The sequence below is a fragment of the Pelodiscus sinensis genome, chromosome 2 (genome assembly GCF_052426305.1).
Source record: "Pelodiscus sinensis isolate ZL-2025 chromosome 2, ASM5242630v1, whole genome shotgun sequence".
Classification (NCBI taxonomy): Eukaryota; Metazoa; Chordata; order Testudines; family Trionychidae; genus Pelodiscus; species Pelodiscus sinensis.
This window is the reverse complement of record NC_143053.1, coordinates 182,552,786-182,565,037: the sequence shown is the minus strand read 5'-3', so window position 1 is coordinate 182,565,037 and position 12,252 is coordinate 182,552,786. Positions and strand designations below refer to the sequence as shown.

General features: G+C 42.6%; 1 protein-coding gene across 2 annotated transcripts in view; it reads left to right on the top strand.

Annotated features, from left to right (window-relative positions):
* Positions 1 to 12,252, top strand: part of DNAJC13 (DnaJ heat shock protein family (Hsp40) member C13) — an 87,204-nt gene that overhangs the window by 36,811 nt on the left and 38,141 nt on the right. For both annotated transcript variants that reach the window (XM_075921899.2, XM_075921900.2), the window contains 8 exons: positions 613 to 695; positions 2,996 to 3,149; positions 5,146 to 5,249; positions 5,352 to 5,511; positions 7,130 to 7,192; positions 7,590 to 7,691; positions 8,104 to 8,208; positions 11,065 to 11,267. In XM_075921899.2, the coding sequence (XP_075778014.2) occupies positions 613 to 695; positions 2,996 to 3,149; positions 5,146 to 5,249; positions 5,352 to 5,511; positions 7,130 to 7,192; positions 7,590 to 7,691; positions 8,104 to 8,208; positions 11,065 to 11,267 (974 nt within the window). The remainder of the gene's footprint in view (positions 1 to 612; positions 696 to 2,995; positions 3,150 to 5,145; positions 5,250 to 5,351; positions 5,512 to 7,129; positions 7,193 to 7,589; positions 7,692 to 8,103; positions 8,209 to 11,064; positions 11,268 to 12,252) is intronic.

Below are 12,252 nucleotides of genomic sequence, written 5' to 3'. Positions count from 1 at the left end.
TCTTTCAATTTCCAAGTTGGGTCTGATTTTCCTCTGCCCCCCTTGAGCTGCTCACAGATTTTGCTTAGGCTACTTCTTAACAACAAAGTAGCCTTTTGTGTTTTCCATCTTCTTGGCTCCCAATCTTACTGTAGGTATTGTCTGCTGTAAGATTGGTCCAGTTCTCTCTCCTAATCACTCTTTTTGTCTTGGTGCAAAAGAGTTTTCCTGCATGGTTAATGTGTGCATGTAATTAGTATATTTAATTATAGGATTACCCAGCAGTTTTTAAATACAAGAAGAAAAGTAATTGTAAATGATAAAAATAATGGCTGCAAGTTTCTCTGGCATGATCTGATGACCTTTGTTGGTGATTTTGGGTTAATATAGTGCAAGTCCATAGATGTTAGTGCTGTTGTCACTGCCTGTAAAATAATTGAGACAATTGCATCACTAGTAATGTCCCTGGAAAGCTGAGGGTTGTCAGGAATATCCAGTGAAAACAAAGCTTATTTTTCTCTCTTAAAGTAACACTAGAAACAGGTTGGAGAAGAACATGTGCTGAAGTGTTATCCAAGTATCTGCTATAGCTAATTGTCTAGCCCCTAACTTGACATCTTTTTCTGTTTGTAGAATATTAATCAAAAGCCAGTAATACTAAGGAAACGAAGGCAAAGAATAAAAATAGAAGCAAACTGGGATCTCTTTTATTACAGGTAAATCTCTAGAATAAATTTGCTATAACTCTTAAAATAGCCACGGGGGATGGGAAACAAATACAGAAAATTTAAACTTTACAAAATTTTACAACAAGATAACTTTCTGTATAAGCCATCTTAGTGTGATTCAAGAGGTGGCTGTTAAATGACCAGTACGGAATGCTAGAATGTCATTTGAAGCAGAAGATGGAAACAAGAGGGAGCAAGACTTTTCTATTCTTATTTAAGCAGAGTATCATGAGCCTGTTGAGAGGTTTTCTCCTTATGCTGAAGTGGCTTGACATTTTTTACATTTCAAAGTCACATCCTGAAGTACTAAGCAGGATGGAAGTTAGACAAATAATGTAAATATACATTTGTGTAACTATGCATGTATCTTGAATTTCTAAGCATGAATATACTCTGTGTGTGTGTGTGTGTGTGTGTGTGTGTGTGTGTGTGTGGCCTTCACTTACTTTATTTTTTTATATATAAAAAAATAAGTGAAGGCCACACCCACACACACACACACACACACACACACACACACACAAATAAGTGCTTCTAACAGGAAAAGGCAAGTCTAGAACAGAGGTTCTTCCAAACCTTTTTGGTATGGTGGACCGGCAAACCTATTCACAAACTTTTGGTGGACCAATAACATTTTATTTGCATATTCATTATGCAGATGATGAACATGCAAATAAAACATTGCTGATCGGCAAAAAGCCCAGTCCCCAGAGCTCCCAGTGCTAGCCCTAACCCCTAGGGCCAGCCACTGACCCCAGAGTCCCCTGTACCCAACTCCCTCCTCCCCCCCGTGCCAGCCCCTATCCCTTAGAGCCCCCCAGTACTAGTCTCCTGTTTCCAGAGCCCCATCCCTAGTCCCCTAGTGCCAACCCTGTCCTATAGACCCCTCCCCCCCACTACTAGCTCAGCCTCCAGAGCCCTCCCAGCACAAGCCCCACCCTGGAGCCCCCAATGCCTGCCCTGCCCCCCTCACCTAATCCTGTGCTGCTGCCCACATGGATGTGGCTCTGAGGGCTGGGGTACACTGCCCAGCACCTCTCCTGCTGAAGTTGTTGGGAGAGGTGTGTCCTGCATCGCCTCTCAGCCAGCCAGCACTGGGCAGGGGTGGGGTGGTCTCCTCGCCACAGAAGAGCAGTTTGCTGAGCGGCAGGAGGGCCGCGTGGTGTGGGGTCACATGGCTCTCCTGCCGCACAGGGAAGCGCTCTCTTGGGGCCGGGAGGAGATCCCACATGTGCCTGATGCTGGATGGCTGAGAGGTGGGGCAGGCACACCTCTCCGAACAGTGGCAAGAGCAGTGTGCCCCCAGAGCCGTCTCAGCCCAGCGGCTGGGAACCACTGATCAAGCATGTGTAAACCTTTAAAATCAGGAAAGTAAGGATTACTCTAAATTAGACCTCAGATTTATAACTGGAGAATTCCAAATGACTGTTGTGTGATGTCTGGTTGTGTTTTGTGGAGCATTAACTTTTATTTACCTGGTTGTGCATCTGGCATATCACCACGCTCGCTAGTCTCTTGTGACTGCAAAATTCACAGGTAAACTGCAGCCCATGGCGAATGATGAATTGTTACACCTGGAAACTGACTTCCTTTAGAAGCAGATACACTTCACATGTATATGAATTTATAAGACACAATTGTAATGTTTTCGGTTTTTACTTCTTATACTGAGATTTGTGCAACCAAGACCCAGGAGGTAGATAACATTTGGCGTACTAATATGGCTAATGCTTTTGAGAAGTAGGGTATTGCTATTTCAAAACTTATTTTTGTTGATAAAAGGTGGCTGTCTTTATTTTTAAGGTAAAGTGGATGTCTTGTTTGCTCATAAGACACTAACTATATATCTGTGCTATGCAGCAAAGAAAAGCACAACTCGTTTCTGCAGGGTAGGAGGGTTGCAGAACTCAGGCTCCATTTCAGGCCTGGAAACAGTAATAGCTCCATAGCCTTAGCCCCATGAACCAGAACTGCCTGGCACAGTCCAGCTGTAGGGGTGTGGGTGGGTGGCTTTGTGTGGGTGGTTTTTTTCTCTGTATATACAGACACTTGGGCTAATAACTAAGTAGGCATATTGAGCAAGTCATTACTATAATATCAGAATGATTGATTTAAGTCCAAATGAAATCTTGTTTTATAAAAAATCAAGAAATAAGATGGCAGAGTGTATTCTCCTGTACTAATTCATTGACGTTCTGATGTGCATGGCAGGTTATATACTTTTTTAAACTGTCTTTATCAACATTAAAATAGCTGGAAATGTTTTTACTAGCCTTGCTTTCTCTTAGATTTCTTCAGGATCATGCTAGGTCAAACTTGATTTGGAACTTCAAAACACGGGAAGAGCTGAGGGACACCCTTGAATCTGAAATGAGGGCGTTCAATATTGACCGAGAACTTGGCAGTGTTAATGTCATCTCATGGAACCATCACGAGTTTGAGGTAAACTGTTCTAATATGCAACCTTTGATTTCTTTAAGTCACACTAATATTGTAATGCTAGTATCCTCATGCGTCCCCTTTCTTCTGTAACATTCTGCTTGAGGGATACAACCATTGTCAATGAAGGACTGAGCAGAGTGTATAAACTTAAAGGTACAAAAGAGAATAGGCACCTTTGCTGTATGGTACTGATTTTCTTGAAGTTAAAAAACTTCAGACTGACCAGTAAATCCACAATAAAGCCTTCACATAGCAGATGTATAGTTCCAATTTTGACATGGTCTCCACAATAGAATAGAGTGGATAGAAAACAAAAATAGGAAGCAGAACTTGAATGCTGTTGAAGGGAGAGTCCACTAGAAATAACTAAAAGCAGCTTTTAAACCACTCTCCAATAAACGTAGTCAAACAGCTTCAAACTCTGATGGTGCATGGTACACACTCTGCAGTTCAGACTATTTTGGTGTGAGCTTATAGAACTTATAAGATTAGGCTTTTTAAATCCATTATTCTGAGATCCTGTCCTGAATGTGACCTATACAATTCAGTGATACAAGAGGAAATTTAATGTACACTATGACTAAACAGAGGGAACACAGTACACTTCAGAGCAGTTTGCGGGATGTTGGTGTTCTGTCAGTGAGTTTCTCATAACATGCAAGAAATAGATGCTAGTGTGAAATGCCACTTGTAAAATGTTTAACATTTGTATTCTTTCAGGTATCTGTACATACAATATAATAATCTTTAAGGGTGGGGTAGGGGAGAGTTAACTTATGTAATTGTATGGGTTTGGGTTTTTGTTTCTGGGTGGGTTTTTTTTTTCGGCTTGGGCTGTTGCTGTTGAATTATTGCCTTTAGGCTTTTTAGTGCCTGTGTCTTGTTAATAAGGATGTTAATTATTGACTAATTGAATAGTCGATGCATTTTTGCATAGACTATTTGATGAGTCGATAGGGTGGCTCCGCCATTGAGTGTAGCAACAGCTCTAGTCTACATTTCAAAGGTGAAAGCGCCACATGGAGCCCTGGGGTCAGCTGGGGACCCTAGCTGATCCTGGGCTCCATTTGGCGCTCCTCTTTGAAACACCATGAGGAGCCTGATGCCAGGCTCACTGCAGCATTTCAAAGCAGTAGCGCCACATAAAGTCTGAGGTCAGTGAGGGGAGTCCCAGCTGATCCCGGGCTCTATGTGCTGCGTGCAGCCTGCAGACACTCCGCTGGCCCTGAGTTGCATGCGGTGTTGCAAAGCAGCAGTGCCTTGTGGAGCCCAGGGTCTGGCCCCAGGCTTCAAGCAGCACTGCCACTTTGAAGTACCCCCTCCACTTCCCCCTCCCTCCTTGCTGCCTCTTTCTGATAGATGCAGCAAAGGGGGGAGCGACTGTCTGACTATCCATAACCAAATACTTATCGGATAGTCGACTAATCAAATAGTCAACTAGTCCTTCGCATCCCTACTTGTTAAGCATTAGCTGTTACAATTGCTGTGCTGTATCCCTTTATTGTAGAGATCATGTACTAGATTTTTTTTTTTTAAATACAAGCTGTTTAAACAGATGTACCGTATACTACTTCAGCTTTAGGTAAATGCTTCGTTTTAAAAATACTCGTTGTATTAGAGCATTTAAATTTCCTATGGATTTCTAAAGGCTTTGTGCCACTTAGACTATTGTGGCTGTCTAGCAACAAGCTAGTAGCAACTGGGTAGAGTATAAGTTTCTAGTCTTCATTCATATGCAAAGGTGTATTCTTTTAGCTGTAAATTTCTAGGTTAGTAAAATGAAAACTGAACCGTCTTTTAGAATAGCAATTAATATAAATCATATTTGATCAAAAGTTGGATATTAAGCCTTACTGTGTATTGCTCCTTCAAAAGGGGAGGGGGGGAAACCCTTGCTGATGTTAAGCCATGACACAAAATTGTTTTCATGTGACAGCTGGCTTAAGTGCATAATTTGAAATAACACACAGTTTGCATATGCATGCTTCAATTATAGGTTAAGTATGAGTGCCTTTCCGAGGAAATAAAAATAGGGGATTATTACCTGAGACTACTGTTGGAGGAAGATGAAACTGAAGAGAGTGGAGCAATCAAAAAATCGTGAGCCACAGTTAAGCTTGTCTGTCTTTTTTTTTTTTTTTTTTTTTCTTTCTGAGGTTTAATGCTATTTCCTCCACTGAACTTTCTTTTTGTTTTTTGCAGGTATGAATTTTTCAATGAACTTTATCACCGGTTCTTGCTCACCCCTAAAGTGACTATGAAATGTTTATGTCTACAAGCACTAGCCATTGTTTATGGAAGATGTCATGAAGAAATAGGACCATTTGGTGACACTAAATATATTGTTGGGATGTTGGAAAGGGTGAGGAGTTGTTGGCTTTTTGAGGTTTTTATTTTTAGATTAAAAAATGTCATGCCTAGCAGTAGTTTAGCCATTGATAGGCTGTTGCCTAGTTTCAATATTGGTATTCAAGACTTAGCTTGAAGTTTCATTTGTAAGTTTACTGCTGGACTGAGTCATTTTTAATCCACTTCTTTCTCTAATTTAGTCTCTAACTTCTGCTAATCGTAGTTAATTGGTGGCCACTGGAGTAGTTTCCCTGCCTGCTGCAGGAAGGGGGCTGCACCGGCTCTGAGGGTCTTGCCAAGGACAGAGGCTGCTCTGTCGGCTTAGACCAGCCTTTGTCTGTGATGGGCCTGGGAGCTAAAGTCTGGCTGGGCTGGAGTGGCCCTCCCTGCCCTTAATCAGTTAACTGGTTAAACATCATGTTTAACTAGATAAAATTAAACCAGATTTTACATCCTTAATTCCTAATCATGCTACTTCAAATCAATTTAGTTTTGCATATTAAAGTGCAGTTAATAAAAGCTCTGCCTGAAGAGTAAAATATAAATGAAAACAATACACTTATATTCAGTGCAGTTTTAGTCTTATTATTCTTGAAGAACATCAGGGTTTGACTGCAAACTTGGAAATTTTTCTCCCCTGTGGAGATTAAGCCTTCCCCCTAAGGTAGATGCTTCAGTTTCAGAATGGTTGGTTCATATGGTATTAGCAATGATCTTTTAGGCTGTGTGTTTTCTCCAAAACTGGGTGTACTAGTATACTTACAGATCATGGGTTGGAATTGTTTGTTACCATAAAAATTTGGAAACCCTTTAAAGGCAGATACAAACCATGTTTAATTACAGTTGAGTTAATAAGATCTAATTCTTATACTTATTTGTTGGGCAAAACCTCTTCAGTCAACTTCCATCAACAGGGTCGTTCATGGTTGCACATTTGTAGCAGCAGCTGAAATTAACAATTAGAAGTTTTTAGAAAGCTGCGTCTTTTTACACTGCTCTGGTCTTTAGTAGTGTCTGGGAGTTCTTGCTGAAAAAATAATTGAAGCCTTACATGGGAGCTTATCTCTTGTTTAAGTACATTTAAATTAAGTCATACATGAGAAATATGATGTAAGATAATAGTAAAAATCAGTTCACCTTTAAAACTCAATTTTCTAGTGACTTTTATAGCATGGCAATTTAGCAGTGATATTTTACCCCTTCCCATCATGTGGACACTTTATGTGGATTTAGCTGTGATCCAGAAGAAAAATGCATTTCTGAAATTGCTTTTCACAGATTTAACAACAAACTGTAAAATTTGTTCAAGCCATTTTTAGCATGACGACAAATCCAATACTACCAAAATTAGTGAGACTTTTATAGTGATTTGCAAGATATTTGGTGGAGTTAATGAAAATGTTTGAGAATTGAGTAACATGCTTCACAGTACCTTTTTATATGTACACACTTCTAAAAAGCTTATCTAAACAGTAGGATATCTGTAAAGCTGTCCAACAAGACTTGCACAGATTTTGTCTCAGGACTTGAGAACTTGATTATACTGTGCAGTTAATGCAACGTGAATGTTTTGAGGCTTGACTCATTTTGACTTGTGTATTTTTTCTCTTCCCGCCCCCCCCAAAAAAAAGTGTACTGACAGACTTGAGCGAGACAGATTGATACTATTCCTTAACAAGCTTATTCTAAATAAGGTAGGAGACTTTATTCTTCCAGTACTTTTTTTTAAAAGAAAATCATGAAGCATTAATATATTTCACAAATGTTAAAGATGTTCACCAGTTTCAAACTAATGTTTTTGAGTTGACTTCAAAACTGTAACTGAATGTATAATCTTGTATTTACTTAATGGAAAAGATCTCTTATTAGATGCAGTGTTGGTTACAACTCCTGGCACAGATGCACTAGGGTAGCCCATGATCTAGGGGTTTTTAATAGGTAATGAGGGGATAAGGAGGAATAAATGGTCTGTGCTGTGCTGGTTGACAATGAGGAGCAGGAGTTGAAATCTCACCTTGGAATCTGATTACAGTACTGTAACAAGGTGGCTCTTAAAGCATGTTTTCATGTGAAATGTTTTCTTCATTACAGAAAAATGTGAAAGACCTCATGGATTCAAATGGCATTAGAATCCTTGTGGATCTGCTTACCCTGGCACATCTCCACACGAGCAGGGCTACAGTTCCATTGCAAGTATGAAGTCTTTTGGCTTCTTCACACTACACTTTTTTGGAAGGGAATTTTAAAAATGGGTCACTGTCTTTTATTGGTTTTGGTCAGAAATTAGGATTTTATGCAATTCAAGTTGAATGGTCTTAAAATTGATGTATCTTTCACTTTTTTTTTAAACTCACAGAAGTAAAAAAAAAACTAGCTCAGGCTTCTGTACCAACCATAACTGTCCTTGTTGCACTGTAAATTGCATGTACAGAGAGCCTTATTTAGCATCACAAACTCTCTTTAATCCCCTCCTAATATATATATATATATTGGGCAATAACAAAGCCTTGTAAAGCTAGCTTCCAAATTGCTGAAGACATATGGGCTCAAGACAGGACCTTGCATTAAATTACATCATTTATATAGAAGTATTGAACTTTTTTAGAGCAATGTGATTGAAGCAGCACCTGATATGAAGAGAGAAAGTGAGAGAGAGTGGTACTTCGGTAATGCAGATAAAGAGAGGAGTGGTCCTTACAGCTTTCAAGAGGTACGAGTCTCTTTGCTCATTCATCCTAGACTGAAACTTATTGGCCGTACCAGGTCAGACCAATGATCCAATATCCTGTTTTCCAACAGTGAGCAGTGTGGGAATGAAAAGAACTGGGTACCTGAGCTATCTATTCTGTCACCCAGTCTTAGCTTCTGTCTGTCAGAGGCTTAGGCACTCCTAGAGCATGTGCTTGTTTCCCTGACCATATTGGTGAATAGCCATTTATGGACCTGTCTTCCATGAACTATTTCATTGCTCTTTTTTTGACCTCCCCACCCCCATTGTACTCTTGACTGTCACTGAATTCCATAAGCTAACTGTGCATCGGGTGAAGTACAGGCAGTCCCCGAGTTACGCGGATCAGACATACGTCGGATCCGCACTTACGAACGGGGCTTTCTTGCCCTGGAGCTCGCAGGCAGCGGGAACGCCCAGAGCTCAGCGGTCCCGCCACCTTGACCTCCGGGGCGAGAAAAGCTGCTCCGGGTGCCCCTGGTCTGTGGGCACCGTCTCCAGCAGACCAGGGACACCTGGAGCAAAGCCGGGGAGGCGGAGGGGGTCCCGCGCCTCAAGGCTTTGCTCTGGCAAAGCCTCAGAGGCGCGGGCGGCTGCTGCCGCTGCTGCTGCAACTTTGCTCCCGGTGTCCTTGGTCTGCTGGAGACGGTCCCCAGCAGACCAGAGGCACCGGGCGCAAAGCCACAGCAGCGGCGGGGTCCCATGCCTCCCCGTGTCCCGGGGGGGGGGGGGGCGCAGCTAGTGCACCCCCCTCCCCCCCCCCCCCAGCAGACCAGGCTTTTGTTGTGTACCCTGGGGTAGAGCAGCTGGGGTGCTGCCGGGTTGGTCCTGCAGGGACATACCTGGCAGCCCAGCTGTTCTGGCCCAGGCTCGAGATTCAGCCGCTGTTGAAACTGATCAGTGGCTGATTCCAGGAAGCTGGGGGCAGAGCAATTCTGCCTCCAGCTTCCTGTAGTCAGCCTCTGGTCAGTTTCAGCAGCAGCGGCTGAATCTGGAGGCCAGTTCCGACTTACATACAAATTCAACTTAAGAACAAACCTCTAGTCCCTATCTTGTACGTAACCCGGGGACTGCCTGTATTTCCTTGCATGTGTTTTGCTCTTACTGGTGCTTCAATTTCACTGTGACACCTCAGATTCTTGGGTTTATATTAAGGGGTAAATAACACTTCTTCATTTACTTCTGCCACATGTTTACACCTCATCCTTTTTTAATGTTTAGTTGGGATTGTTTTCCAATGCAAATTACTTTGGAATCAGTGTGTTTTTAGGGGGGGGGGGGGGGGGGGGGGGTTGTTTTGTTTTACAGGAGGCCAGCATAGTGCATGTTTATAAGTGTCGTCTTAGAATCACCACCTCTGACTGCTAAATATAACTGGCATTCTAAAAGCATGGTGGTGTTGTATGAGCTAATATTTGTACCTGCTCATATGGTAGAATGAATTGGCCTTTTAATTAACTCCTCTCTAAGCCGGCAGAAACTCCCATCATAAAACAAACTTGTGTTGTAACATGAAAATGTTAATTTGGTACTCCAGTGCACCTCTATTTTACTATATAATGAACTGTCATACACTTAGTCAGCATGCTGTATATATTTAGTATTGTTCTGATTGTACTCAATAAGTTCAGTGTGTACACATTCTGAAAAGGGTGTTTGTGACACATTTAATGTTTTGATTCATAAACTCCTAACTTTGTTCTCAGGAAAGTAGGGATGTTAGATACACTAACTGAATAGTCATGTAACCGCACAAAATGTTATCGTTCACAACTATTTGATAGTCCCCAGGGGCAGGGCCAGTAGCCAGTGCACTCCTGATTCCACTCCCAGGGAACCCCCTGCTATCTCACACTGCTGCCTCAGTATCAATCTGTGAGGAGAACCAGTTTAAAAAGGAGCTCCCCTTTCGGACTGTCTGCCTGTTGCCCTGTACTGCTGCCTCTGAAACAACATGGATGGGTGACAGCAGCCCATCCATGGGGAGGTTAGACCACTCCCTCACAGATAGGGGCTTTTTGTGGCAGCCTCCCCTGCCCCCCGACACTGCTGCCTCTGATATGCAGCAGAGTAGGCGCAGGCAGCACCGTGGAGTGGATACACACTGGGAGCTAGTTTGAAAACTGGCTTCTCGCACATATCAGCTCCAGCCTCTGTACTGCTGCCTCTCTATCAGACAACAGCAACCGAGGGGAGGGGGAGAAGAGGGAGCCTGCTTAAAGCCAGCTTCTCATAGGCACCAGATCCTGCTTCCCACCCCTCTTGCTCCCTCTGATAGCTAGTGGGGGAGGGGATCTGTGTAGCTGACAAGATTAACCAATAAGCCTAGGCTTATTGATGAATTGTATAGTCTACTACACTTGACATCCCTATAGGAAAGATTAAATTTTCAAAAGAAATCAGTGATATACTCATTTTGAGTAGTGGTTTTTTCCATTTTATCTTCCTAACACAAACTATTAAGTGGTATTAAAGTAGTATTTTGAGAGGGTAAGAATTAAAGCTTTTAGTTTTATAATTCTGTGTACTCTCCAAATAAGACCTCAGTCCGATTTACTAAGATGACTTGACTGACTTTGGAATTTTTTTTTTAATTGCATTTCTTCTGCTTTTTCTGGACCTTCTTCCTATAGTATGAAAGATTTTTACAGCCCTTAAAGGGAACAAGCATATTTGGCTTTTCATAGTGCCCCAAAAAAACCAACCTCTTGCATACTTCAAGGGTATCTGATTTCATATGTATTATGAACTACCAAGACAAGTCATGGGAGGGAGAAGGGGGAACCTTTACTGCTTGTAGTGTGAAGCATCTAACTTGTACCTTTTTTTTTTTTAAAGATGCAGGAATTATGGGCCAAGGGAAAGATTTCTGCAAAAACACGTTGCTGGGCTCAGGGTATGGATGGCTGGAGACCATTGCAGATTATCCCTCAACTTAAATGGTGCTTGCTAGCCAGTGGACAGGCTGTGCTGAATGAGACTGACCTTGCCACACTTATCCTCAACATGTTAATCACAATGTGTGATTATTTTCCCAGCAGGTAATGAGTCTTTTTAGTTCCAACAGCAGAAAATTTTCCAACAGCTGTAATTTTCTGAGAGTGTAGTAAATGTGTTGGTGTTAAAAGGGCTCTTTGAGTTTTTTCTTGGTACACTTCCTGGCCCACGAAAGCTCATCATCTAATAAACCATCTTGTTAGTCTTTAAAGTGCTACATTGTCCTGCATTTTGCTTCAACTACCCCAGACTAACACGGCTACATTTCTATCACTATTTGATTATACAGTAATTCCTCATTTAACACTATAGATATATTTCAGAAAATGATCGTGTTAAGTGAAAACGTGTTATGCGGGGTCAATTTTCCCGTTGAAAATAATGGAAAAGGTGGGGGTTGTGTTTCAAGCGGTGGTGTCTGCTGGGTCCCAGACATGAGGTTGAGGGAGAAAGGGGACTGGGTTACAGCAGGGAAGGAAGGTGTTTGGCTCTGGGGAAGAGAAGCGGAGGGGGGATTGGGTTGGGAGTATGCCCCTGTGATGGGTCTGTTGGGACCCACACTGTGTCCGGCGAGGGGGGTTTGCCCGGGAATGGCGCGGCGAACCCTCTGCTGCTTTGTAGGGAGGCAGGGGAAGCCCCACGCAGCTGCCAGCGACGGGCCGGCTGGGGAAACCCAGCTGCTGGCCTGCAAGCAGGGGCAGAGGAGAGGGGGCAAGGTGTCCAGTGAGGGGGAGTCAGCAGGGAATGGCACGGCGAGTGGTGAACCCTCTGCCGCTTTGCAGGGAGGCGAGGGAAGCGCTGCGCAGCTGCCAGCATCGAGCCGGCTGGGGAAATCACGTTATTCCGGGGACGGTCGTGTAATTCAAAAAATGTTCCCGAAAAAAAATCGTGCTATCGCGAAACGTGTTAACCGAGCATGTGTTAAATGAGGAATTACTGTATTTCTGTTGCTGTCAGACTTTCCATAACTTAAACAGGGAATGTCACTTTCCAGGAGGGCAAACTTAATGTGAATCTTACTGAATTTCA